The sequence below is a fragment of the Pteronotus mesoamericanus genome, unplaced genomic scaffold, assembly GCF_021234165.1.
Source record: "Pteronotus mesoamericanus isolate MK-2021 breed Mesoamerican mustached bat unplaced genomic scaffold, CSHL_Meso_final contig_347, whole genome shotgun sequence".
Taxonomy (NCBI): domain Eukaryota; kingdom Metazoa; phylum Chordata; class Mammalia; order Chiroptera; family Mormoopidae; genus Pteronotus; species Pteronotus mesoamericanus.
Window position 1 is genome coordinate 5,797,419 of NW_026555137.1, and position 27,699 is coordinate 5,825,117.

The following is a 27,699-nucleotide window of genomic DNA, read 5'->3' on the forward strand; positions in this document are numbered from 1 at the left end:
CAGACGTGGAGGCCGGGCCGCCGCCCCGCGCCGCCCCAGCAGAGGGGAACGTGGGGAAGGCCCCGCGCCCCTCCCGCCCTCCGGCCGCCGCCCGCCCCCCGGGGCCCGGGCCGGGGAGGGGGCGCGGTGTGCACGCCTGGAGCCGCCGGAGATGGCGGGAGGGCACTGCGGCAGCTTCCCCGCGGCGGCGGCTGGCAGCGGCGAGATCGTGCAGCTCAACGTTGGGGGGACCAGGTGGGCCGGCGGAGTGGGGCCTGGGGCGGGTATGCGGCCTGGGGCGTGGGCGGCGGGTCGCGGGAACGCGGGCGAGTGTGGGGGACGTAGGGGCCCTCCTGGCGGGAGTGGCGTGGATCTGGACTGGGTGACATCTGCGCCGCGAAGGGACAGGCTCTGGGGCCTCTCGGGGTTCCGGGGAGTCGGGCCGTGCTTGGCGGGGCTGCTGCCTCCCTGCAGTGCCCCCTCTGTCCCTGCCTTGCCTGGCCTTGTGGCTCGGCTGCGGCGGGGGAACAGCCCCACTCCCTCGCTCCGGCCCCGGGGCACCCGCCCGCGGGGGAAGAGCGCGCAGGGACCTCCGCTGCCCGCGCCTAGTGAGGGGCCGTGGGGTGCAGGCGTGCAGATGTGCAGAGCGGTGTTGTTATTCGCAGAGTTTCTCCGTGCGTGGCTCTGCCGGATTGTGTAACTTTCAGGACAGCGTGTCCAGAAACTTCACTTTGCAGAGTTGGCTCGGGGAAGCCCGGGCTGTGGGCACCGTGTGCCACCCTCGTGGAGAACGGGCAGACGCCCAGCTCCTCTGCCCTCTCTCCGGCCTGCCTTCCCCTCTCTGCCTTGGACTGAGCTTGTTGGGGAAAAACATCCCACACTCGACCCCCCTCCCCGCCCCGCCTTTTCTTTTCTGGTGAATCGACTATGGCTTATGAGTCAGCCCTCAAAGGCGGGCGTTCGCCAATTCTGTTTAAGGCACAGGCAGTTGAGCTTTAGGGCTGGTGGAGAGTTTTGGAATGCAGCGTATCTGGCTATGCTCAAATACCTTAGATTTTTAAATAATGGTTTTAAAAATGCAAAAACGGAAACAATGTGAACCTTACTGATGAAATGTTTCCATCTTAAACGTTCAGTAGTTTTCTAAGTGCACAAGAAAAGTTAACACAAGAATAATTCTTCCTTCGTTTCTTGCCCCCCCCCCAAGAAAAAGAAAACAATAGTTAAGAAATTACAGCTTTATTGTCGCTATATAGATACCAGTCTAATGGAGGGAAAGATTTGCTCCCTAGTGTAAGAAATGGATACGTTCCTGAGGTCAGTGAGAATTGGGCAGGTTTGGAAGCCTGTGGATGGAAGAACGGGACACCTGCGGGGCCAGCCTTCGGTGCGCGCCAGGGCTGAGCAGTAACTAGTCATTTACAATCCTTGCGCTGGTTCCTTACTGCTGCTGCTTGCCGACACATGCATTTCCAGGAGTTCCGAAGGGCGGGCAGTGTGATGGGAAAAATTGAACGGTGCTGTTAGTCCCATACCTGGAAATTTCATGGCCTCATCATGAGTGGACTGTTGTTAACGGCCAGGTTGTAGAATTCAGTTTAAAAATGTTAAGTCAGGCAAGGCAGTTTTCTTGAAGCTGGAACATTTTACTTTTTGTTTCAGTGCTTCTGAAACTTGATCAGGTTCTAAATTTTTCTAAGTGAGGATATTAGCAAAGGATACAAAATAAGGCCTATTTTAGAAAGATTTAGAAGTACAGGTGGCTACAAAGTCGCTACATAGGAATGAGAAATAAAGAAAAAAAGCCACACTTGCGGAGATCGCATTTTCCGGGGAGCAGGGACGAGGCCTGCCTGCAGAAACGGCCCGCCCAACAGCAACAGTGCGTGCTTAGACTGTTTTCTTGGGTTCCTTTGAATTGTAGACTCTTGCATCATTTTAGAGCTGGGAGGGCTCTAGAAGTCTTCTATATCTTGTGCAAAACACAGATTCGCAGTCACTGAAGTCACTGTAGAAGGAAACCCTGCCGGAATCGTCACTGAAGCCCAGGACAGCCTGGCTGGGAGAGCCCCCTGGGGCACAGAGCCGAGTGGCCTCGAGGTTGCTGAGCAAAGCTCGGGAGCAGCACGTGCCGTGGGGAGGGTTGTCTTATGTTTTTTAATTTCAGGAGAAGTGAGATACAAAATAGACATACTCAAGGAAATTATAGAAACGACTGCTTTTTATGATTTATTTATCTTTGGGGGTGATTTAGAAAATAACGAGGTTTCATTTAGAATGGTTAATATTATTTACAAAAAACCCTAATGAAGTGAAAAGACCCAATATGACTCACTTTGTGATTAATTCTGTTGGGCGGGTGTGAGTTGCGGCCTCCTGAGAGAGGTCTGGGACCAGCCCCTGGGGACTCGTGGACAGAGGCTTCGGAGCAACAGGTTGGTTCTGGTTCCCAGGCTTAACCTCTAACTAGCAGCCTCCTTGGGCAAGTTGCTTTTTAGCACTTAGTTCCCTAAAATGTAAAGGGAGAACAACCGTGCTAGCCTGACTGGATTGCTAAAGGACTCTAAAGTAATAGATGAGAAATGCAAGGGTTGTTGGCATTACCAATAGTAATATTGCAGAATAAGTCATTTTACTTAGGTTGCTTCCAGGCTGCTTTAGTAGGCGGCCAGCAGCATCGAGTGTAAATGTGAGCACGCTAGTATCTTTTGTAATACTTTTGTTGAGACCAGATTGCACATGTCCCTTTGCTTGGCACACTGTAGGTGTGAATTGAAAAACTTAGACATCTTCCTGTATGTTGCAGAAAAGTGGCCTTGTCATGTAATTTTTAAGTGTAGTTTTCATGAAGTCATATTTGGAACCAGATAAGAGCTCTGGGGTTTGTTCCTGTCTAACTCTTCCTTGGGGGAAAAAAAAAAATGGCAGGGGTGAGGGTCCAGCCTGATTGCTGACTGCTGAACTCACCTCGAACTGCTGATTTTAACACATTGTTAATGACTTGAAGCAGACCCGTGCAATTGTCCAAGTAACACAGAATTTGAGTTATTTGGCAGGCGTTTTGCTGAGTAAGCAGCAGTGACTGAAAGGTCACGAGATCTGAGACACAGTGATTCATTTTTGCAGTGGACCCGTGGATCCTCCAGTTTGCCATCGCCAGGATTTGCTTGTATTTATTTGACTAACTCAGTTCCCTGTGACTAAGCTGTAATCTCATTGGTCCTTACAAGCCTGCTAAGGAAAGCACTTGGGAAAATCTGCCATGTTTTCTTGAACAAACTGTTTGGCTCCTTTCTTAAATCTGATTAATGGGCACAGGAGCTGCTTTGCAAGCTTTAACAAAAATATTCAGATATTAAGGGCTGGGCTGGAGGAGCCCAAGATCTCATTCTTGGTCCTGTTACTTTACATCAATTACTGATTGATTGATTGATTGATTTGGTCCCAGTCTGTTTCGCTGTGCTTTGGTAAAATTTCCCTCTGTTTGCAGTAATAGGCAGACTTGATCAAATGACAGTTAACCTCAAAATAATGAATAATATATTTACTGAGTGATTTTTTTTAAGTGAATGAATACAACAATTGCAAATTGCCTAAATCTGCATATAAAGAAAGTGTTAAATGCATTATGTACAATGGAATAACTATGAGCTCAAAATGATCATACAGGATAGACATTTGGAAAAGCCATTAAAGAGAAAGTAAAACCTTAAGGGTATTAAGAAAGATGGGTGGGACTTTGATTGTTGGATATGACAAGAGCTGTCTAGCGGGGATAAATTTAAAAAACCGAAATGGTGGTGACCACGAATTTTGGGGATATTGCATACTTTCTGTGGGAGGGAGCGAGGTTTGTGCCGGGAGAGGGCAGGGGGCCTGGGGGTGGTTCTGCGGCGAGGCTGAGGCAGTGGAGTCGGTGCGGTTGGCCGCTGTGCGGCTTCGGCAGAGGGCGGGCCGGAGGGCAGGGTGTAGGGGAGCACTGAATGTCAGTGAGTTAGTTATTTGATTTTGTTGAGCGCTCTGAATAATCTTAACTCCGAATTGCAAGAAATTTAAAAATATTAAACGTGAGGAATATAAATGATAGGGCTACAGCTTTGCAACAACTTGTAAATCATAGGCCAGCATGTTGGAGCAAGTTACTTAATAATGGAATTGCTAATATATTCTCCTTTATAATGCCAGATGCTTTTCAATTGCAGATTTAGTACCTCAAAACAGACTCTTATGTGGATTCCAGATTCTTTTTTTTCCAGGTATTTCATGTAATTTTTTAGTACCGTTTTTAATATACTTAGTATTTATCAAATTAGTAAAATTTCCCTTGCCTGTTAAATTAATGTTTTTATTTATTGAATGAATAAAATATCTTAACTTTTAAAATAGGAATTTTTTGTTTTGTACAGAATAAAGTTCCCTTGTTCACAGCAAAATAAAATAATGATAATTTGTTTTGTTTTTATTTTACTTTGGAGATAAGATGGCTCATTTGTATTCCTCATTGACTTTTGATAAGGCATTAGGACAGTTATTTATACTCAGATTTTAAAAACTAACTAGATTATTGTTAATAATTTCCAGTTTGCTGAGTGGAAGAATTTCAACACTTCGAGATGAAACCGGTGCTGTAAGTATAATAAGCTGCATCTATACCCAGATTAGATTAATGCTTATACTGCTTGATTCTTATTATACAGTGACTCTTAGGAGATAAGAAAGCTAATATTTTAATAACACATATATACTTAAAGTTTATTTTTTGTCAAATGTAGAGTGTTTCTATATATATAGAAGATATCGATAAAGAAATCAAAGAATTGACTTACTAGATACCATTTCCTCCATATTAAAATACCAATCGAAGAGCTTTTCTGGGGGGGTGGGGGGGGGACACGACCACATTAAACGCACAGTTTTATCTGCGGTCCAGGGAATGGCCGCATTTCAATAGTTCAGTCTTCGTTCCCTAAGTTAGCGTTGCAGATGTTGAAGTTAAAAGTTACAGGTATACCTGGAAAATAAAACAACCTCTCATTTACAGATATTTATTGATAGAGATCCTGCAGCATTTGCACCTATTTTAAATTTTCTTCGGACAAAAGAGCTAGACCTACGGTAAGAAATACATGCTTTTAAGTAAATTCTGGGTGACGGGGTTTTGTTTTGTTTTGTTTTTTGTTTTGTGGTGTATTTTACGAGGGAAGGACTTTTTCTGCAGCAAGTTTCCTCAGCATTAAACTCGCAGGTTGGGGCCCCCTCCCTGCTGCCCGCCACGTGCTCCGGCAGCTCCTGACCACGTCTCCCCACCGTGTTCTGCGTCCCTGCAACGTAGTAGCTTCCAGACTCTGCCAACTCTGTCCATCTGATCTGGTGACCACTCCTTAAAACGTCTGTTTAATGCATCAGTGGGTCAATGGCTTGGGAGTTTGGTGTGCTGACCCCGCTTTTCCGGCTCTCGGCCTCCTGACCCCTGCCCATCTGACCCCTGCGGAGGCTCTCCTGCCCCCAGGCCCCGCGCCCTCGCTGCCCTTGGCCGCCTCCTGACCTCCCCTGGGGTCCCCGGGCGTCCACTCCTGCAGGTGCGCCTCCTCTCTTGTGCTGCCACCTCTGCTGTCTCGGTGACATCCCTTTCCTGGGGTGCGCTGTTTACTGTGCGCCCTCAGGAGCCAGCGCTGTGCCTGCCGCACGTCAGAGGCTCAGTGCGTGGTCGCAGCCGGGAGGGGGCGGGGTGGGGGCACAGGGATAAATGAGTGGTCACTTAAACTGTGTCTAACTTTGAGGTGGTCTGAATTCTTACCAGGAAGCTACAGCCCAATTTAAATATTATTGTTCTTTTATTTCACATATTCCTAGTGAACTTTAGGTGAGCATTAATATTTTATAGATACAGCTTTTAAAATTCCAATTGTTGACTTCAGCTGCTGCTTTATAATACGATAAAAAGTTAAAATCCATTAATGTCATACAAGTGGTTTCCACTTGTTGTTTGCCTTATGAGGTGCTTCTTGATAATTTACTTTCCTCAGTCGCCCACTTCATCCATACATGAATGGTTTTAAAGGTAAGAATGTTTTTGCTGGTGTGCACTTTAATTTAGACTTTTTTTCCCATGAGGACAGATGTTAGGGGAAAGGGAGGTTTGAAGCCTTGTGATTCTGGTCACACTGAGCGCCCGTTGCTTTTCGCTTTTGCTGCAGGTGCTAACACGAGCTGCCACTGTCAGAAGACTTACATCCTTTGTTTCTTTGCAGGGGAGTGAGCATCAATGTTCTCAGGCATGAAGCTGAGTTTTACGGAATCACTCCACTAGGTGCGTGTCCAGTACCGTCCTTCGGACTTGACCCTTTGTGCCCTGCAGTGCCCAAATGTTTTATGCCAGGTCCTGATTTTTTGATAGACTAGAGCAGCGTTAAGTTTTTGTGGATTTCCGATGCACAAGAAATGTCGGTGGCCGATGTAACGTAAACCTCTTCCTCTCTGTCCCTCTCCGCCTGTAGGGGAGAAACAGGAAAGGGGCGTTGCTCAAGTGTTAGCCACTGACCGTGTGCTTTGCCTTCGCAGTGCGCCGGCTCCTGCTGTGCGAGGAACTGGAGCGCTCTTCCTGCGGCAGCGTGCTCTTCCATGGCTACCTGCCGCCGCCAGGTACGGCCTGGACCCCTCTGAACACGCTTCTTAGCAAACGCGTGTAGGGTCGGGGAGGAGGAAGGTCCGGTCTCTGGTTCTTGCCTTTCTCATTTATCAGCCGGCTAGAAGTGGTGAGGACTTGAATTGTAGTAGCAGTTCAGCCATCGCAGGAGTCGGCGCAGGGACGTTGGACGGGCCTAGCGCTCCCGTGTGGGCCCAGAGGCTGGGAGCTGGGCGAACTTGGGCCACTGCTGAGCCCTGCCGCCGCAGGCGCGCAGAGACGAGTGCGTGTGACTGTTCATCGCAGCGCTACTCATGCCAGCAGGCCCAGGGCCGGCCTGGCCCGGCCCCGCGTTAGGGCACCGGTGGTCGGCCAGTCTCCTCCTGGTGAGCCCGGCGCTCTGCAGCCACCTCGGCCTGCAGGGCAGCGGCAGGTGAGGCACCTGTCCTCTCCGCCCACTGCCGTTAGAAGCCTCTGCCTTCTCTGTTCCGGTGGCCTTCGGAGCAAGGTGTCGCTCCAGCAAAGACCCCCGCCAGATGAGAGACGTTTCAAAGTACAGGGCCAGCTCAGAAGCAGATTAAACGGGTACCTGTTCCTCACACCTAATAACCGTGCAGCACAGAGACCTGCGGCAGACCCAGCGCAGCAGTGACTGACCTCTGTGACCCAGAGCGGGGCAGAAGCTGAGCGCGTCATGACAAAGCTTAACCTGGTTTACATATAGCACGATAAATCACAAATCCAAGTTTCATTTTTCATTTTATTTTTTATGATAATTATTTGTAATCCATTGCGCTACTGGGGGGTATATGTTGACTATAATGAAATGCACATATGTGTGTTTCTTTGTTACATGAAATTTTACATTGTTTTAGGTGAACTTAGAAATAAACTTGTCTTGTTTCCTGTTACAGGTATTCCCAGTCGTAAAATAAACAACACAGCCAGGCCCGCTGCGGACCCAAGGAACGGCCCGAACCCCGCAGAAGGAGAGGCTCGGGCGGGCGGTGCCCTGCCGGCCCGCTCTGGGTCCGCGGAAGAGACAGTCAGGCTAGGTGAGCGCAGAGTACTTGAGTGGAAAAAGGAAAATCCGTATTTTTAGTTCTGGCTGATACTCAGTCTTCATAAAGATGTAACGTTTGCCTCGTCTTGCTTTTTAATCCAGATTTATCGTTTATATCCCAGGTAATTTTTATTTTCAAAAGTACGTAATGCTCTGCTTGCTCTAAACCTGTAGCGCAGGGCCGACCAGCTCTCTGTGCGCGAGGCCCAGCTAGCAAATGCCCAGGCTCTCAGGGCCGCTGCTTGGCCCCAGCGGCGGGAGGCAGCCTTGAGCGACACGTGAACCCGTGTGCGTGGCTGTGCCCCCGCAAAGCTGTGCTGACCAGGGAGAGGCCTGCGACTGGCCCGTGCCCGAGAGGTCAGACAGTTCTCTCTCTGAACCGACAGGGTTTCCGGTGGACCCGCGCAAGGTGCTGATAGTGGCTGGCCACCACAACTGGATCGTCGCCGCCTACGCCCATTTTGCCGTGTGCTACAGGTGCTGCGCAGTTCCTAGTGGCTTAGTTTGCTTTTTCCTTGGGCGGGGGGGTAGTTCTTAATAATTGTAATTTCATATTCATAGATTGAAGAGCTGTGTCTTTCAGTTACCAAATTTTTTCCCTGCATATTCTATCTACCTCTGTATACCTTGGTTAGATTTAGTTTGCTTTTATTATCACAGCTGACTTGGTAAATACTGCTGGTGGCCATGATGTGTCTTAAATATTTCCCAGACAATATGAACTGTGATATAATTGAGATACTTTAAAGGTATTCCCTCTTGCTTATATATGCAGCTTCTAAATCATTTCAGGGTTGTTGTAAATGACTAGGTGGGGTTATTGCTTGAGCCTCGTGTTCTGTTTATTCCTTTCAGGTAAAGCAAAGAGAAGCTGTATAACTCTGTTTTACCTGTTTGGTGTAACGTTAAAAATAGGTATTTCAGAGTTAAAGTCGAGGCCATTCACGGTCCTGACTGTACAGTGGGGCCGCTACTGAACGTATCGCAGCTCTGTGCCACCACACAGAATGCACGTCTGAGAGACGTGGGCTAGGGAAGAAAAAGTATTAGAAAGTGGCAGGTATGTTTACTGGAAATTAAATATTACAGAATGTATTAAATACAGATTCAGTCAACTGCAAATCCGAACCCTGGTAACTGTTACATATGGGGAATTAATAGGCCTGGAAGGCTTTTCATTTAGAAGGAAACCTTTAAAACCCAGCCCTCGGACGGGGGTTCCCAGGCGCCACGTTCTGTTCATTTGATTGTGCCATGATATTGGAATGCATGTGTTAATAGCACTTCACTCCCTTCTCTTAGTTTGCCTGGAGAGTCTAGTGTCTCAAGTGCAAAAAAACTACAGAATGCATGTAGTTTCAGTTAGTATTAATGGAATAACTAACAACTGAAAGTGATTATATCCTACAATTCTGATTTTTTGTTGTTGTTGTTCTTGACTATTCCTACCCTTAAATAATGACAATAGCACTTTTTCATGGAGAAAAGTGAAAGGTTCAACTTTTTTTTTTAAGTTGTTAGTGTTTATTTTAAATTTGGAGGGCTTTTCTAAATTATTTGCAGAAATAGTGGTAATCTCTTTTTAAGTGGTTTAGATTTTGTATGTATGCAAATATAAGATATTTCAGAAGTAATACTCTGGACTTGTAGACGAAATATGTTGACAGAACTTTACGTTTAACATAAAGGTCGGCAGTCGCGATTAACACGCGGGCTGGCGCACTCGCTGTGCCGTGGGCGTGGCCGCCGCTGAGCCTGCCTCTGTGTCCCTGGGCCTCACAGGATCAAGGAGTCCTCGGGGTGGCAGCAGGTGTTCACAAGCCCGTATCTGGACTGGACTGTGGAACGAGTGGCCCTGAACGCGAAGGTGGTCGGCGGTCCCCACGGAGACAAAGACAAGATGGTCGCTGTGGCCTCCGAGAGCAGCATCATCTTGTGGAGCGTTCAGGATGGAGGAAGCGGCAGTGAAATTGGTAGGAAGGGTTCTGTGTGTGCTGCGTTTTGCTGGGATACACGTACAATACTCTGCAGCTTAGCAGGGATTGCCCGCAAATATCAAACCAAACCTGAACGCCTGGTTAGCTAGCGCTGCCCCATGTCTGCTCAGGAGCCAGTGGTAGTGGGACTCCTCGCTGTGAGAGAGATGGTCTGGTAAAGAGGGAAAAAAGGATGTTTAGGAGGAAGGGGAGTCTCTCCACCACTTTACGCCGATGGACGCCTGGCAGAGAGGACTTGAACCATGAGTGCAATGCGGTGGCGCTGCTCGGCTGTGCACCAGGTGCTGGCTCTCTTACCCAGCATGCTCTGCGCCAGCCTGCACAGGTCAGCAGGTGCCCTTCGACAAAGCACGCAGTTTCTGAGGTTTCCCGCACTTTGAGTATTTCAACACCACGTGTGTTTGTGGGCAAACATTCACATAAAAGACCTTCAGTGATCTGCTCAGTTGGTGCCGATACCGGATGAATAGAAGCAAAACACCAGTTCCACCCACATCTGTATGTCCATCATCTGTCCGTAAGAAAGAAACAGTTCTGCAGACGGGACACTCTCTCTGCCAGATCTTTAATTCAGAGGCTGACTGTGTCGCTCGAGAGTAGCAGCTCTGCGACTTCTACTGCCATTTCATGCCGCAGACCCTCTGTCCAGCCCGCATTCCTTTCCCAGCACTGTGTGCGCGCCTCCGTCCGGTGCGACGCCACAGCCTGACCTGCGAGGTGCTGCAGGGCTGTTTCACCTCTGGTGTAAAAAGTCTGTAGCGAGCAATTTCTGGCTCATGAAGGGTTTTCACACATTTGTTTGGAATAGTTCTTCCTGTTAAGCTTGGGATGAACATTTGTTCCCAGTGAACCCATGGCTGGCATCATAAGACTATTCCAAAGTTTTGTTGCATAAGACACAACAGGGCAAGTTACTAACGTCTGTGAAGTCGAAAGACAGTTTTTATGTTAAATGTGTTACGGTGTTTTACAGTGTTGCCCAGCTGCCCTAGAGTCCTCCAGCCCTGCCCCCTCCTGCGGGTCAGAGGCTGAGGGGTCAGGTCTGCCCCGCCACTCGGCCCGGGTGGCCTGGCTGTGGGCGGAGCAGGGGGCTGTTTGGATTTCCCCTTGGGAAGCCAGTGGCTGTTACTGAGTGTAAGGAAAATAGAGTCAAGACATTTGTTTTAGAACAAGACATTTTAAACAGATTTAGATAAAATTTTAATATTTGAAAGCTTTTCAGAACATGTTAAAACATTGTAAAACACAGCAAAGTATAGTTGTTTCTTGTGTTTCTTTGTAGGTGCAAGGAAAGTTTGGATTTCAAAACAATAGTTTATTCGACAGTAACGAGGTTACAGAGGTTATAACCGGTATAGCTGAAGCTAGCCAGTAAGAGAGTAGTGGACATACATAAAATAAACTGTTAATCTTGGGAAACTTTAGAATTAGTTATACCCTAAACCTACCACCATAGACAATTCTAGAAACGGAAAGACCTCATCCCATGTCATGTAGCCTCTGGGAAACTCCTCTGTACAACCCTAAGGTGATGAAAGTAAAAAAGGCAAATCATGCTTTAATCTTTTCATGAAAACGGCCATGACTTCTGGAAAGGGTCTTCCAGGCCTCCAAGGACTCCCAGGCTCTACTTTGAGAAGCATTGTTCTAGACCATTCCCTTCCCTTCCTTCTCCCCATCTCCAAATTTCGGATCTTGTGCTGCCTGGGTGTATGCCAGCGGCGTCTTCCGCTGCCCTCCGGGACACTGTCTGTCCTTTGTCCCTTGGACGTGCCTAGCTCACGCTCCCAGCTCAGTTCCTTGACTCCATGGGATCTTCCTGGCCACGTCCCTTCCCGCCAGGCTCAGGACCCGTCGTCACGATCACCCTGGCACGAGCGCCTCGGCTTTCCTGCGTTTCCCTCGGAGAGAGACCCCAACCGTTGCCGTACCTGTCTTCCCACCTGCAGGGCCAAGTACGGCCAAAGACCAGACTGGGCGTTCTTGGCTCTTGCTGGTCATGTGGATCGTGCGCTCTTTACAGCCGCCCTTACCTACACCTCCTCTCCCCTTCTGTCGGATTCCCTGGGCTTGCCTGTTCCCGGTGCCCCAGGGGGATGGATGAACTGTTCATCTCTTAAGCCCAACTCATGTGGCCGCATTTCTAAGAAACATTCTCAAACCCCTCGCACACCCACTTTACTTCTCTGGATATTATACACCCTGTGCGTCCTTCTGTTATTGTTACATTAGGTTATACTTGGTTGGTTGAGTATTTTTCTCTATTAAACTGTAAGCTCCTAGTAATGTTGTGACTTCTCATGTTTTTACTCCATTGCCTAAGAGAGTGCTTTTTGAATAGATCGAACTGAGATCTACAAGGCTGAGAAAAAAGGGGTTTAAAATAAACTCTGAAGGCCTGGGGTTAAAATGAGGTTTTATAAATTTCTAAAATTGCAGAAATTTATGTTAAATTTCTACAGTTAGGCTAGGTTAAAAGTAGTCACCTTGAAAATGTTTTAAATCTGGGTTTTGGTTAATTGTGAAGACGGCGACTAACCAACCTCTATATTTCCTCTTGTCACGTAAGGGGTGTTCAGCCTTGGCGTTCCTGTGGACGCCCTCTTCTTCATCGGGAACCAGCTGGTGGCCACGAGCCATACAGGCAAAGTGGGGGTGTGGAATGCTGTCACCCAGCACTGGCAGGTGAGTGCTGCCTGGAGCAGAAGACAAACAGCGACTTTTCTGCTTACGCATCTGCCCGTTACTGCGGAATTCATGCCGCCTCTGTCTGGTAACACAGAAAAGTGAACATATTTAGGGGAAATGTGCTTCCACATACAGATGTTTTCAATAATTTTCAATAATTTTGACTGTGTTTTCAATAAGTTTACGTTGCTCAGGACAATGAGATTTTCACCTGTGGTGTGAGATGTCTTCCTTTCCCGCGGCGGGCACAGCCCGTGCGGACGGCACAGCGAGCAGGGTGCTGCTGAGCTCTTGAGGGACATGGGAGGGGTGCAGGCCTAAGAGATGAGCGCCTGATTCGGGAGGGGGGAGGGGCATGTCAAGCACGTGAGGCAGCTACGTGGTCAGATCCATTCGGAAGAACAAGAACGGCGGTGACTAACAGGCGCGGTCGCCCTGGGGAGGGACCCAGCCAGAGCAGCGGACATTCAGCTGAAGGCGCAGCCGTGGGGCGGCAGAGCTGGACTGCCCAGAACCAGCTCATAAGCCTTTCTAATGACAGGGTTGGTGTCTGATTCGATGTGGGGAGCTTTGGATTTCTTGTTTTGATAATCGAATGGCTAGTAATTTTGAGTTGACAGGGAACAGAGGAAGAGAAGCAGATGCTGGTGGATGGTGTGGGGAATAATTAGATTGATTAATTGCGTGTACTTTGAGATTCTTATGGGCTCCGAGTGCAGGTGTTCAGTATATAGTTGGGGAGTATACCTTTGGAAAGAGCTAGAAAAAAAGTATTTGGACACCACAGCAGTTCTGTGATAATTAAAAAATAAGAAGTGATGAGATTTTCCATTGAGAGGGTGCACATTGAGAAAGGAAAGCTGAGATTAAAACTCTGGGGGACATCAGCATTTAAGGGGGCAAGAGAGAAACCAAGCTCCCCAGGGCACATGTGTAGGGTGTCGTGTGGGCGCTGATGAAACAAAACTTGACCTGGGGTTAGAGACTCTGCGGAGAGACTTCCAGCAGAATGTGTAACCGTGCACAACACCAGAGGGCGTGTGCCGAAATCGGCGGCAGGCACACCGACAGCTTACGGGAGCCATTCTTTCCGAGTTTTAGCGCTTTCTACCGTTTTTCTTTTAATGGGAACGGACGTGGGTTCTGTGCTTACACTTGCTGCTCTGTTGGACATATCCTCTCCCCTTCCTCTCGTAACTCCGTCCCTTTTCCGGTTTTCAGGCTTCACTTCTTTCTGAACTTCGCCTTGATCTGTGCCCTTCTCCCCGCACTGGGGCTGACGTGGGAATCCTCCCCCGCTCTGTGGCGTCACACCCCGATTTTACAGCCTGTCGCGCTGTGTTTGTCTTTATTTTTCTCTCTTGCCCACAAGTTTACAAGCTTCTACATGCCTCACATCAGTCCGAGGCTGGTTCTCCTGGGTAGTGACTGGTACACGCAGAGCCTTTCATGTGAATGTCACCTGTGAGTTTCCCACGGGTCGCTGGCCTGCCCTGCGTGGGAAGATGTTTTTTGATCTTATTGCCACTACTCCCACAAGCAGTGTTTGTCTTTGTTTTGTATAAAATCCTGCCCTTTGCTCTTCTTTTTTTTTTAGCACAGATACAGGCAGCTATTAATTTGTAACTAGATTGATTTGCTTGGAAACAATTTTTTATTCTAGTGCTTGAAGAAACAAAAGCATGCGAGAACTTACTTGCCTTATTTACCATTTCCTAGGAAACAGGCAAAGTCTGCAGTGGAGAGAGGGAAAGTAGAGAAACTATCTCTTCAAAGAAATGATAATAAATTACCGAGGGAATAAGATCTGTCTGGAAATCAGTTGATTTGTGTTCTTGTTCTAGTTCTGCCCCTTCCTAGGTGATTTTTAAGCAGGTCACTTAATCTCTTACGCAACCTGGTCAGACGTGACCTTCCGGTCCTGGTTTGCATTATGGTCTCAGGATCATGTGCAGAAAGAGAGACGACCTTCTAAATTCTGACAGGAAAGTACTGCTGTTGGAAATAGATATTTTTAACATTAGTACAGGGAATCATATTGATGATTCTTCCAAATTCCCGGTGTCGGGGGTGGTGTGTGCATGTGTGTATATATAAAATGTCCATTTTCTAAGCCCTACCTACAGTGGATATCAGGGTCCTTTTTATTAAAAGAATTTTGAGGAAATGGAGCCGAAAATATAAATTGTAATTACCATTGACGTCTAATAACAATGTCACTACCTCAGGTTCAGGATGTCGTCCCTATAACCAGTTATGACACCGCTGGGTCCTTCCTGCTGCTCGGGTGCAACAACGGGTCCATCTATTACATCGGTGAGTGTGCGGACGCCTGACACGCTCCTGCGTGACGCGATGTGTGAAAGGGACAGCAAGGCAACGTTACCTTTCTTAGTTTTAAAGAAACGCACTGTTTTAATGTTACTTACACCTTTTTATCTTTCAGATATGCAGAAGTTCCCTCTGCGAATGAAGGATAACGATCTTCTTGTAACGGAACTTTATCACGACCCTTCTAATGACGCCATCACAGCGCTGAGTGTTTACCTCACACCCAAAACAAGTGAGTGCCCGGCAAAATTAGCCCCATGGCTGACGTGATGTGAGGGTGGGCGTTTATTTCGCTGAAACGAATGTGGCTGCTGCTTTCTGAGAATTATGGTGCTAAGGGGTCTGCCCCTATTTGTTTGCATTTGCTTTCATATCGATGTCAGACATGACCGGCGCACAGGCGTACCTGGAGGCGGGACTCTGGAACCTCTGAGCTGTTTGCTGAGCCGTGTCCCTCCACGGTCCCCCGACCTCATGAAAAACGAGGCGCACGTTCACTTTCCTGTTGCAGTGGCTGCCTCTGTTTTGAAATGAGGAGTCTTCATTTTTTTAACTTAAAAAAAGGGGGGCCTTGGACTGTTAATCTTTATTGGACAGTGGTGAACTTACTTTCTTAGAAAATCTTCAGGTTGTGGAGAAACTCATTTTATTTGGAAGTTCCATATGTATAACTTTCATTGCCTTTCAGAGGCCGTTGCGATGAAACTTACAAACAAGTTCTGTATTATAAACAATTTTTATATTCTAGGGTGAAACATAAATTTTAAATTTCTCATTTGTATTTATCAGTAATGAAAGGGATTTTAGGAAATGTCGGGTACAGTAACACCAACAGATCTGGACGTTACTGGTATGAAGTCACTTTGTTGAATTCGCTGAAGGGAACCATTGTCTTTGGCATGAACACAGTGTTCTGGTGTACGCGGACGGCTTTGACCGGGGTGACGGCAGGGTCCTGAGGGGGCTGTGCCAGAACAGGGGTCAGCAAGCCAGGCCCCGATCAACAGCTGTCCTGCTGCTCTTGGCTGCTTTCGAGCAGCAGCGAGTCACGCGCCTGTAGCAGAAACTGGGTGACAAGCAGAGTCTCGGCTCTTTGCTGGGGAGCCTTTTACAGAACGTCTGCTGCCTGTGCTCTAGAGCGAGCTGTGCCGCTTCTCCTCCTCCAGTCTAAGTGAGAGGAGGGGGCGAACCTTCCTGGCAGTGACAGCGGACAGTGGGCCCCCCTGTAGGTCATGAGCTGTGCTTTCCGGGCGTGCGCTTTCTCCTTTGAGTCAGGTGTTTGGCGGTGTATCAGAAGAGCTGCTAAGGCTACGCCGTTCTCTGTCCGGGAAGCTTTTTAGGAGCGCAGGCCCCCAGCTCCACCCTGCCTTAGAGTCCGCGGTGGAGTCTGGGCGCTTGTTGAAACAGCACAGCCGCGGGGGGACCTGACGGGGTGAGCAGGGCCCAGTGGGACAGGGCAGCTTGTACCCGCGGTGTAAGCCACGTTGTTGCGGGGGTTCCAGGGATAAGTGTTTTGAGGCTGCTCAGGGGTATATATGTCACTTGACTGCTCAAGGAAGATGCCGTGTTGTAGCAGAAGGAAAAGCGGTGGCCTTTCTAGGCTGGGAGCAGAGCGCGCGGCTTTGGGGAGGCCACCTGCGCGGTGCCGGGGTCCTAGCGCTTAGCAACCGGCCTACGAATTCCTTAAGCCCCGACCGAGCACCCGCTGCGTCTCGGCCACCCTGCAGGGCGGCGTGGACGCAGGAAGGCCAGGACTCTGTCCTCACGCGCGGGGCGGGGGCCGGGCAGGGGGTCCCTGCCAGCGAGGCGAAGCTGCCCCGGGCGAGCCTGACTCGGGCCTCGGCTCCGCGGCCGCCAGCTCGGGGCTTCTGTGCCCGGCTGCCTGCGGCTGACGGCGCGCTGCTCCGTCTTCTGAGCGTCCCTCCGCCCTTGGCCGCAGGTGTCAGCGGGAACTGGATCGAGATCGCCTACGGCACGAGCTCCGGGGCCGTGCGGGTGATCGTGCAGCACCCCGAGACGGCGGGGTCGGGCCCCCAGCTCTTCCAGACCTTCACCGTCCACCGCAGCCCCGTCACCAAAATCATGCTCTCCGAGCGGCACCTCGTGTCAGGTGAGAGGGCGCGGTCCGGCCGCCGGGCGGGGTCGCACCGTGGCGCGTGGGAAGGGCGCGCGGACAGGGCTCGGGATGCCGTTGGGGCCTGAAGACGTGTTAGGACGGCCTTTTACGGACCTCTTCGATGTTTGCCTGCTGTTAGTATGCGTAGCTCCAGGAGCTATCAGTTTTAAAGTTACTCTCTGTGCTGGTATTTTGTTCTCACGGCATACTTTACTTCAAAGTCTTTAGCATAATTCTGTTGAAAGGATTTTTATTAGAAATTTCCCCAATTTAATATAAATTTGGTTGTATCGTCTTAAAGCTTAGGGCTAAAGTTGTACATTTAGATATAATTTTGTTTGATCTTCAAAAAAGGTTAAAAGCAGATCGAGTTTATAGAGATTTGACAAGAATACATTTTTATGAGTTTTTTTTGTTCTTTATGTAAAAATTTTTAAGTTGACACTACTAATTACTTTGAGCTCCAAAATCTGTATCTAATTTTTAATGAGACGTGAAGCGAGGCGGCCACATAGTAAAATTCCGTTGGTGAGCTTCCTTGATTGATGGGTGGTTTCCAAAAGGCTTTGTGTGAAAATGGAATTGTGAGTCAGGTCAGCAGAGCTTGGGTTTATATTTGTCTTTTGTAGATGGGTTCCTGCATAACTGGATTTTTTAATAAACATTGTTTTCATGCACCAAGCGTGCTTACGTGAAGACTGCATAACGCACAAAGGTGAGGCCTCCTTCCCGGTCTTCAGTTCGATGAATGCCGGGCGGAGCTGAAACACCCCGTCGGTGGACGAGTGCGCTTTTATGGGGTGCCTGGTGGTGTGGGGTGTAAGGACGCCCTCCCAGACGGCCCCTTCTGCAGGCTTCTGTGGACAGTGCTCGCCGCTGCCTCTCTGAGGAGGTGGTCACGCTCCGTCGCTGGTCCCTCCCCTTCACCCTCCTACGAAGTACAGGACTCCTCCCGCCCTTTCCTGGACTCTGCTCCTTTTCTCTGTACTGTCCCGGGCGACTTGAGTGTTAGTCTCTCTCCGCCGCCACCTGTGACCATCCGCAGAGTTCCAGACTTGTGTATTTGGTGCCTGTCACTGCGTGAAAGGTTACTTTTGAGTTCTTTCTCAAAAGCCTTCTGTGTACACGAGATTGCTGTCTATACACCTCCTCTCACTGAAAATCCAGGAATCTGACTTGTAAGGCCTGTGAGCTTTGCGTCAGGACTTACAGGTGCCGCGAATCTGACTCCTTCCCTTCGCAGCCATTGCGGCCGACAGGGTAGCTCTAAGCATCGTTTCCGCCCCCAATTACTGAGCTTCCAGTTCTTTCTCTGTCTCTCTCTCGTCTGTGACACCGCGATGGAGCCAGAGACATCTTTGAAAGATGCAGACCAGACCGGATTCCCGGGGGCTTCCTACTGTGTGTAGAACATCTGATTAAGCCACATGGCTCTTCCTGTCCTAGACCCTGGCTCTCCGGCGCGTCTCTCCCGGCCGCCCTGTCACTCTTCCGGCTGCCTGTGCCCCGGCCCCCTCAGGGGCCTCCTGGGCCCTCAGCCTCGGGGAGCCAGGCCCCTGTCCACAGCCACCTGCTCTGCCGGTGCCTCGGTCTGTGTTCTTCTCGGACTCATCACTCGATCGTTTATGTGTTGGTTCTCCCCCATCTCCCCCTTGCAGGAACTGACGTCAGTTCTATGGTAGCAGACCTGCTCTCAGCACCTAGCATCGTTCTTCACATGTAAGAGATGCTGAGTAAATGTGTAGAATCAGATCGTTTGATCTCGTGGAAAGTAGGCTGTCTTGCAGGGTGTTGTGATTTTACGTGACCGCGCTTGGAAACCTCAGTAGTGCTTGCTGAGTTTTCACGGTGACGGTGACGCTGTCAGTGCAGGATGTGCTGCAGAGCACTCCCCGGGCAGGCTCGCATTTTGATACGAGCCATCTCGTGAAAGTCTGAAATTTAAGTGAAGCTGTCACCGAGTCCAGCTAAGCCAAAACCCGGAGTACTGTCTGTCTGCAGTGCTCAGCTACGGTGTTCTGCCACCTGGTGGACGTCAGTGCACATGGAATGGCGATCTTTTTCCTGTAGTGTCAGTTTCCGTGTCTTAAGTAAAAACTTTAGGTGATGATTAATATTAACAAATCGCCATAATTGCTCATTTGAATCACAGAAAAATTTGCCATAGTTTTAAAATATTTACGTTATTTTTCTGAATCCTAGTAAGGTTCATAGTGAAACCAGGATATTATTTCCCATGAAGCTGAATAAACAGCCTAGAACATCTTCTCCCCCTCCCTGGCCCCACCAGAAAGCTGGCATTCTTAGAATTGAGAATTTTGTTACCTAAAACATTTGTCCATTTTTTCATTCTTATAGCAATTAGCCAAAATTAAATTTCTTTCTAAAGTTTTGTTTTAAAATGTTCAACCATGGCATTTTAACCAATAGTAAGTACTGTGTCTATACAACAACTTCTGGATGCTTTCTTGGTATATATTGATAAGTTCATAGCTCATTGCTAATAATACAAGTTTCCTGAAATCATAATAAATGTCAAATTAATAGACTTTTTTATTAAGGCATGCCACCAATGTACAGTTCTTGCCTTAGTGATATTTTTCGGTTTATATCTTTTAATGATGTATGTATTCAGGCTAAAAAAAGAAAAAGGTTACTTTTTAGCTACATCTCAGTATATGCCCATTTACGATTGTTTACATGAAAAAAACCAAGCTAACTTTGCAGCATGTTTTTAAATACAGACTTTGATATAAAAATAATTCTCAACTTTATATGGAGTCTTAATTTTCCTTGATGTAATTTTCCTTAATTTTCCTTGGGAGTGAGCAAAAAATAGCTGGTTCCTAATAGCTTTCTGACATATCATGTCATTTATAGCAATAAGTTGTCAGTGACTTCTGGTCAAGGTTGTTTAAGATTTGAGTTAACATAAGCATAAAGTTTCTGTGATTTAAAAAAATAATCCAGGCAACTGTTTACCATGTTGTTTAGCCACAGAACAGGTTAATCTGCAGCATATTCTGTCTTACAGATGCTTCTTTTTTTAACCTTTTCTACTCATGGGCTACTTTTATAAGGATCCATAGATTTATTTATATATACCTTATATATTTGCCACAAGGGAAACCATATTCTCTTTTTTTTGGCTTGGCATAAGTTAAATATAATTTGAGGATAAAGATGTCATTTGCCACTCAAAATGTGCTCTGCTCTATTTAATGTAGGTCACAGAGGAAAAAGGTAACATGCTTATGAGAGAGATTTGGTTGCTGCTGTTTTACTGCCCTTAGCAGCTCTTCCACGTTCTCTTCCCTCCAGTCTGTGCGGACAACAATCACGTCCGGACGTGGACGGTGACGCGGTTCAGAGGCATGATCTCCACCCAGCCCGGGTCCACTCCGCTCGCGTCGTTCAAGATCCTGTCTCTGGAGGAAGCGGAGAGCCACGGAAGCTACTCCTCGGGAAACGACATAGGTGAGTTGGAAAACGTGGGCGCGTGTTCTGATACTGTGCGGGCAGTGCGGAAGTGGTAACAACAGTGGACGCCGGAAACTGCGTTTTAAATGTGATTTTTTATTTGGTACGAAGCTCATTTAAAACAAATTTAGGGCATTGCAAGTTCTATAAATACACAAAATTATAACATGTTTTTTAATTTAAAAAGTGAGCAGATTTTCCCTCTTACTAGCATTTCCTCTTTTAAATATTATCTTCAAATGCTAGACATTTTTGTTTATAATTATAAGCCAGGATGGCTATGCATTTTGAGATTTGAACTTCTTTCTTCCATTGTTTATAATCTGAAAATAAAATCTGAAGCTGGTAGAAAGTTGTTCTTACAGTGAGAGAGTGGCTTTGATGGCCTTTGACCCATCAGGAAACAGCACAGCGCGTCTCCTTGGCTGGGCCCTGATTTCCAGGAAAGGTGTGTGCAGTCAGTTCGAGTTGTCCCTCTGGCCTTCACGCACACGCGTGTGTGCACGCACTCCTCGCGGAGACTGGCTGCTTCCCGAGGACCCACTGGAAAGAATTTACACTACTTGTTCACTGCATCTCGCTGTGCTTTTAACCTGTGGGTTAACTACTGTACCTTTCTGATCATTTTGTATCATCAGAAATTACAGCACTGACGGAAAATGGGAAGGAGTGCATTTGCATTGTGGTGTTTTACGTGAAACAGTTAAATGTGTCCATCCATTATTTGCTCCCACAGTAAAGACTTTAAATAGTTATCTTTTAAAAAGCCACTTCTGAGAACTGTACCACCACAGACTTAGGATTTTCAGAAAAAGAGGCTCAGCGCTGTTAACTTGAACGTTGCTCCAAGATTCCAGGTCCCTGCGGGGGGTCACGGGGGCGGGGGAGGGGGGCGCGCGTTTACAGATCAGCCTGACATTCCTGACGTTTCTCCCAGCTTTATTGAGATTTGCGTGACATACAACATCATGTAAGTTTAAGGTATAGCATAAACAGATGTTTATTGAGTACATTTGGTCCAGGCATTAGAAATCTAATAGAAAGGAAGTGAATATCGCCTTAGAGTATAGCGAGCAGTGGGAACGAAAAGTGAACGGCTGTAGTTCGCGCCCGGCGCTCACAGGCAAAGGACACGCGGGCGAGCGGGCGCGGGGTGGCCGCGTGCTGCGCCCCCTGCACCGTCGTCTGCGGTGGGAGCTCCCCCCACTTAGCACCGGGGCCACCTGACCCCCGGACAGAGCCCGCGAGAGGGGCCCGGGTGCTAGCGCGGAGGCGCGGGGGGTGGGGGGGGCGGGGTCCGACGAGGGAGCACGAGCAGCGTGTGTGAGCAGGTGGGAGAAACGGCCCTGTAACGCGCTCAAAAAGGAAGCAGAGAGGCTTTTTCCTTTTATAATTTAAAAACTATCCTGAGAGCGAGCCAGGGACCGGAGGAACAGAACAGGAAGTCCCGCTTCAGCGGGGTGGGCGGGCCCTTCGTGTCCCGGTGTCCGCGGGATGGCCGCTGGGGGTGACCGCGGGAGAAAGACGGAGGGCAAGCGCGACCCTCAAAGGTCGCGCTGTTGATGGCTTCCGAGCCCCCGGAAGAAGGGCGAGGCCTGCGGTGCTTTGTGTCGGGGAGGAAAGGGGCCGGTTTGGGGGGCGGCGCCGGAGAAACCGCAAGGAGGGCGGCGGGGTGCTTGGTGGAGATCGGTCCTGTGAGAAACCAGGAGCGGTTTGAGGGGCAGAACACAGCCCCGTGGCCCGCACGCCTGGCCTGTGACTCAGCGCCGCCGCCGCCGTGGCTTCGCTGACGGGTTACTGTGAGGACCGCGTGTCTTTTCGGTAGCGTCAGGCGCCAGCAGGCTGTCCGCGGATCGGACGGCCGCGCAGCGTCCGGAAGAGCAGGGCAGTTTCAGCTCAGGTCCCGTTTCCGTGGAGTCGGACCGGCGAGCTCTTTGGTTAACTCATCTCTGATGCCGTCGTGTTCTCACCTGCAAAATGGAGATAATAAGAGCGCATCCCCCATACGGTTATAATGACTGAACTGAGTTATTTGTGAAGCGTTTACTGTGACACAAGGTACATCATATAAATACTTGCTAATAAAGATGTTTAATTTGTTAGGTGTGATTCACATAAGATTTATTAGATCTTTAAAACTGGTGTTATGTATCGCATACTTTTCTGTATAATAATTTGGTATTACTTTAGCTATTGAATGTGGTGGGAAAAAGGATTATTAAAATTTTACATTTGTTTTCCATGAGAACACTTTTTCTTTATGTTGTTCAGGATCTTTCTAAAATGGATGCGCAAACTACCCGCCTTGCCAATAAAGTAATAATAGCTGAATCTTTTTTAGATTGAAAACTTTGCAGGATGCAACAAGCTTGTGGGTAATTAAATTCTATTTAATGAAGTTGCACTGTATTTTTTGAGATTTTGCATGTTGGCTTTTCAAAAAGTTAAATCAATACATAAAAGTAACCTCATGTGTATATCCCTTTTTTGAAGTTAAAAGGAACCAAGTGGATTCTCAAACATAGTGACTCCAGGTAGAGCTTGTGTTTTAACAGGTTTCCTTCTGGTACTGATAATGTGTGGTCCCAAGCATATTATTTCACCTTCAACTTTAAAAGCCTTAGTGCAAAAAATATAATTTTGAAATAGGTATTTCCTTAAAAAAATTTTAATGCCAACTGAAGTACTTGTATCACTGTGGGGTTTTTTTTTGTCTGATTGACTTGGAATGCAATGCCACATTAGTAGCTATGAAAAATCCTTTTCCTTTTCAGTATTAATGATAATGTTCTTTTTGTGAAAGGAAACCATTTAAGGTTTTTTTTACGCCAACTTCTTTTGACATTTTCTGTTTTCTGACTCAGGGCCTTTTGGAGAGCGAGACGATCAACAAGTGTTCATCCAGAAAGTCGTCCCCATCACTAACAAGCTGTTTGTGAGACTCTCTTCTACTGGGAAAAGGTAACTCTTCCCCGCGCAGGCGTCTATGCGCAGGTGTCACTTCCACCTCACAGAACACACAGCGGAACAGTGTGCGGGGTGGGCTGGCGCAGGGGGTCCCAGACGCTAACTGTTGAGAGGGGGGTCTGTTCATTACCTTGTGACTGTTTGGACTTAGCTTCAGGCCCATGTATTAGTGCCTGTTCTACAGGATGTGTTTACGGTTTCCACGGTGCTGTCACAGCTGGGGAGGACCTGTGACGCAGGCCAAGGGCAAGGCGGCCGTGGCGGCGGGCTGCCGAGCTGCAGCCTGGCGACTCTGGCGCGCCCTGTGCACATCCGGCCTCGGCGGCTTGCTGCCCTGCGCCCCCGTTAGTTCATGAAATAAGGCCCGGCTGCCTTGGCAGGGTGTCACGGGACAGAGCGAGCTAAACGCCTGTGGCCTGCCTCTTGCAGTCCCCAACTCCAGTAGGTGCTATGTGGAGGTTGGTTTCCCCTTCGTTTTCCATTGGACTGAAATTTTACTTTGTGTAAAATTATTTATAGCCACAAACACATTGAGCTATATAACATTTTAGAAACGAAAAAAAAAATTTTGTATGTCAAGAAGTAAAATTTCTGTTAGTGGTCATTAAGGTTAGGGATGGTCACATTCATGTTACTAGTGCTGATATAGTTAATAATGTCTCACTTATCTTCAGCACGGGGTTTCTCATTTCTTAGTGTTTTAATAAACTCTTTGAGATGAATTTATTTTTACTGATATATTCAGGTCATCACAGTATTGAGTTGATTCCAGAGAATTTTATGTATTAAGCCATCTTTTTGTAAATTTTTTTTTATAAAAAAGAAATAGCATGTAGTTAGAGGCCCGACTGTCATCTTGAGATGACACAGCTGCACAGTCCTTTTGGTTCCAGGTGGTTACAGGTTTTAAATGACTTCTCAGGGTCTTTTCTACTATGGTGTCTACTTGCTTAGCTTTTTTTCCGTCCGTAACTTCCTTTGAAAGACTCTCATTTCCTACCATGGCTCTTTCAAGCTTGACTTAAATTTTCCCTGATTTTAATTACTTGCACATTATTTTATAAGATCCTTTCCTCTAGACTCAAAGAAAGTTTGACTTTGATTCCTGTTGACTTGTCATGTTTGTCTGTTTTATATATGTGGAGTATTCAACTATAACTTTTCATGTAATAAATTAATTTAAAATCTCAATTACAGCCCTGGCTGGTGGCTCCATGGACTAAGTGCTGGCCTGTGAACCAGAGGGTCCACGGTTTGACTCCCAGGCAGGCACATGCCTGGGCTGTGGGCCAGGTCCCCGGTTGGGGGCTTGCGAGAGGCAAACGAATGGATGTCTCTCTCGCGCACTGATGTTTCTCCCTGCTCTTTCTCCCTCCCTCCCTTCCTCTCTCACTAAAAAGCAAATAAAATTTTAGTGACAGCGTCACTCGCTCCCCACAGTTTACAAAGGCCCGGCCTCTCTTGCAGGATCTGCGAGATCCAGGCCGTGGACGGCACCACCATCTCTGCGTTCACGGTGCGGGAGTGCGAGGGCTCCAGCAGGATGGGCTCGCGGCCCCGGCGCTACCTGTTCACGGGCCACACGAACGGCAGCATCCAGATGTGGGACCTGACCACGGCCATGGACATGGTCAGCAAGACCGAAGACAAGGGTAGGTCTCGGGGGAGCCGGGGGGGCGGGGCGAGCTCAGGGTGCGCGCGCTCACGGGCGTGGGTGTTCTCCCCAGACGCCGGGGGCCCGACAGAGGAGGAGCTGCTGAAGCTGCTGGACCAGTGCGACCTGAGCGCCTCGCGCTGCGCCACCCCCAACATCAGCCCGGCAACCTCCGTGGTCCAGCACAGCCGCCTGCGCGAGTCCAACTCGAGGTAGGCCGGGCGCGGTTGCGAAACCGGCGTGGGTGCGCTTGGGGAGGGGGTGGAGGTCTGGCGCCGGCCTGTCCTCAAAAAGCCAGGCTTTTCTCAGTACAGTTCAAATTCAGACTTTCTGTTGCTATTCAGTTAAAAAAAAAAAAATTACTGAATTTTTCCACTACAGGCTTCTGGTTCTTTTAATAGAAAACCATTTTTACCCTTTACCTTATTTTGTGACTGTCTGCTAATTGGGAGTACCTGTTCTGTGACCGAGAATTCATCCAAAGGAAATGAGAAGAGCTGTGGCGCCTTGGATAGGATGCGGCACTCCGTCCCTATTGCCTCCGTCCCTATTGCCTCCGGGACACACTGATCGAGTGCTCGCACTGTCTTAACCGCCATGCATTGATTGCGTAATCTAATTTTTAGTCTGTTGAGGTATAACTGACAGCCATACAATGCTATATTAGTTACTGGTGTACAACATAATGATTCAGAATTTATATATATTATGTACTTTTAAGGCAATGATGTAATATATCTTTTTAGTTAGTATTAAAAATATCCAAAATCTGAACTTTTGGGCCAAGTGCTGAATTATATTGGTTCTACATCAGTTCTTAAAATCTTTGTCTATTCAAATATTTACATTGTTATAAAAATAGCCACAGGGATGTAAAGTACAACCTAGGGAATATAACCAATAATGTGATACCCGTATGGTGCCAGGTGGTTATTAGACTTAGCGGGCATTAATTCGTAAGTTTGTAAGTGTCTCAGTACTATGTCATACACCTGCAGCTAAGATAACACTGTATGTCCATTGCAATGGAAACTGCTTGACTGAATATCCGTATTTGCAGTGACAGTTGTATACACACATGCATATACTATATAAAGTACTTAAATATGTCATGTGTTCATAACGGTGGTTTAATTACTGAGACGTGCCTCTGAAAATTTTCGGGAAGATCTGAACTACAGCTTTCAAACCCCTTTCAGCCTTCAGCTCCAGCACCAGGAGACGGCCCGCGAAGCGGCCACTTACGGGTCCCTGCGGCCTCACCGGGAGAGCCCCCTGTTGGCCAGGGCGAGGCGGACCGAGAGCTTCCACAGCTGTCGGGACTTTCAGGCCCTCAGTCTGAGCAGAGACGGAGACGCAGCTGTCCCCGAGAACGCGGGCTCGGGCCCCGCACAGGCGGAGGCCAGGTGCGCAGCGGGGGAGGGCAGTGGGACTGAGCGGAAGTCCCCGGGAGCAGAGACCAAAGGCGGGAGAGAATGGGAGAGCGGAATGGAAGTGCACAGGCTGGCCGAAGCCTTCCTAGAATCCAGGAAAAGGTCGTCTGAAGACGAAAATGAAAACAGAGCAGAGTTAAGGCGGAAGGCGGGGTTTGAAGGGGGCGGGTTCCTGGGGAGGAGGAGAGGGCCCCACCTGGCTTCGTCTCCCAGTACCTCCGATGGAGGCACTGACTCCCCGGGCACCGCATCCCCCTCTCCCACCAAGACCACGCCATCCCCTCGCCATAAGAAGAGTGACTCCTCAGGCCAAGAGTACAGCTTGTGAACGCTCAACCAGAACGAACAGAGTTTTTTTTCCCATTTATCTATGTATATTGATTTTTACAAAGGGGAAAGGAGAGAGAGAAACATCAATCAGTTGCCTCTCATACATACCCCGACTGGGGATCAAACCCCCAACCTTTTGGTGTTCGGGCCGGTGCTCTTAACCAGCGGACCAGCCAGCCAGGGCTTTTTTTTTTTTTTTTTTATACATGCTTTTTAATTAATATGGGTATTAAATATCTTAGACAATACTCATTTTTTAGAGGAGTTCCACGTCATCCATCTACAGCGTGAACTTCCGACAGAGGCAAGCTAAGCACCCGCGCATACAAGTGGAAGGAACGTGCCCCGGGAGGGGGGGGGGCAGCTCACAGAGGAGGCACGAGGTGTTGCAGAGGTTCTGAAGTTTCACACCAAAACCTGACGGATGAAAACTGGACTTCACCTAATATGTTCAACAAAGTTACCTGGAGTAAGGAGAGCAAAAGCTCTATCCCGTTTGACCTTTTGGAAGATTTTATTTTTTTAGGTTTACAAGTATGTTTAATGGGCACTTTGTAAAGCAAGAGTCCGTTCCCATGGGTAGTTGCCCCGGGGAGCTCGGAAAGCGGGGTAGCAAGTACCCCTCTGAACAAGGCGGTGCCCGTTCTGGCGTGGGAACCTACGGAGCACATTCCTCTTCTTGATTATGCCTGAGATTTGTCTTGCAAGGTTGTCTTAAGCGAATCACATAATTCTCTTTGGAACTTAGTCTCTCAATCTTTAGTGTGACTGCAAAGTGTTTACCTGATATTTAATGAGGTGCTATGTGTGTGAAGAAATACCATGTAATTCAAAAACACTATTGATGTTGAATAACAGATTGTAGATTGTACTGGTAGCAGTGAGTTCCTTAGGGCAATTTTAACTCTAGGTCATCTTCTGATTCTCATTGTTTGCGGGGGGGGGGGCGGGGGGCGAGGGGGTCTTAAATCTTGGCAGGCATCCCAAATATTACATGCCCAATGTCCATTTAGACTTCCTTAAAGTTAGAGCAGTT

General features: G+C 48.1%; 1 protein-coding gene across 1 annotated transcript; it reads left to right on the top strand.

Annotated features, from left to right (window-relative positions):
• KCTD3 (potassium channel tetramerization domain containing 3) lies at positions 1-27,600 on the top strand. The gene is made up of 18 exons (XM_054576583.1): positions 1-234; positions 4,182-4,235; positions 4,561-4,606; positions 5,021-5,094; positions 6,231-6,289; positions 6,541-6,621; positions 7,519-7,659; positions 8,054-8,144; positions 9,450-9,640; positions 12,234-12,349; positions 14,581-14,668; positions 14,799-14,915; positions 16,623-16,793; positions 20,121-20,276; positions 23,144-23,240; positions 24,714-24,898; positions 24,974-25,112; positions 26,100-27,600. The coding sequence occupies exons 1-18, from the start codon at positions 152-154 to the stop codon at positions 26,659-26,661; spliced, it is 2,451 nt and encodes an 816-aa protein (XP_054432558.1). The 5' UTR covers positions 1-151; the 3' UTR covers positions 26,662-27,600.
• The last annotated feature ends 99 nt before the right edge of the window (positions 27,601-27,699 follow it).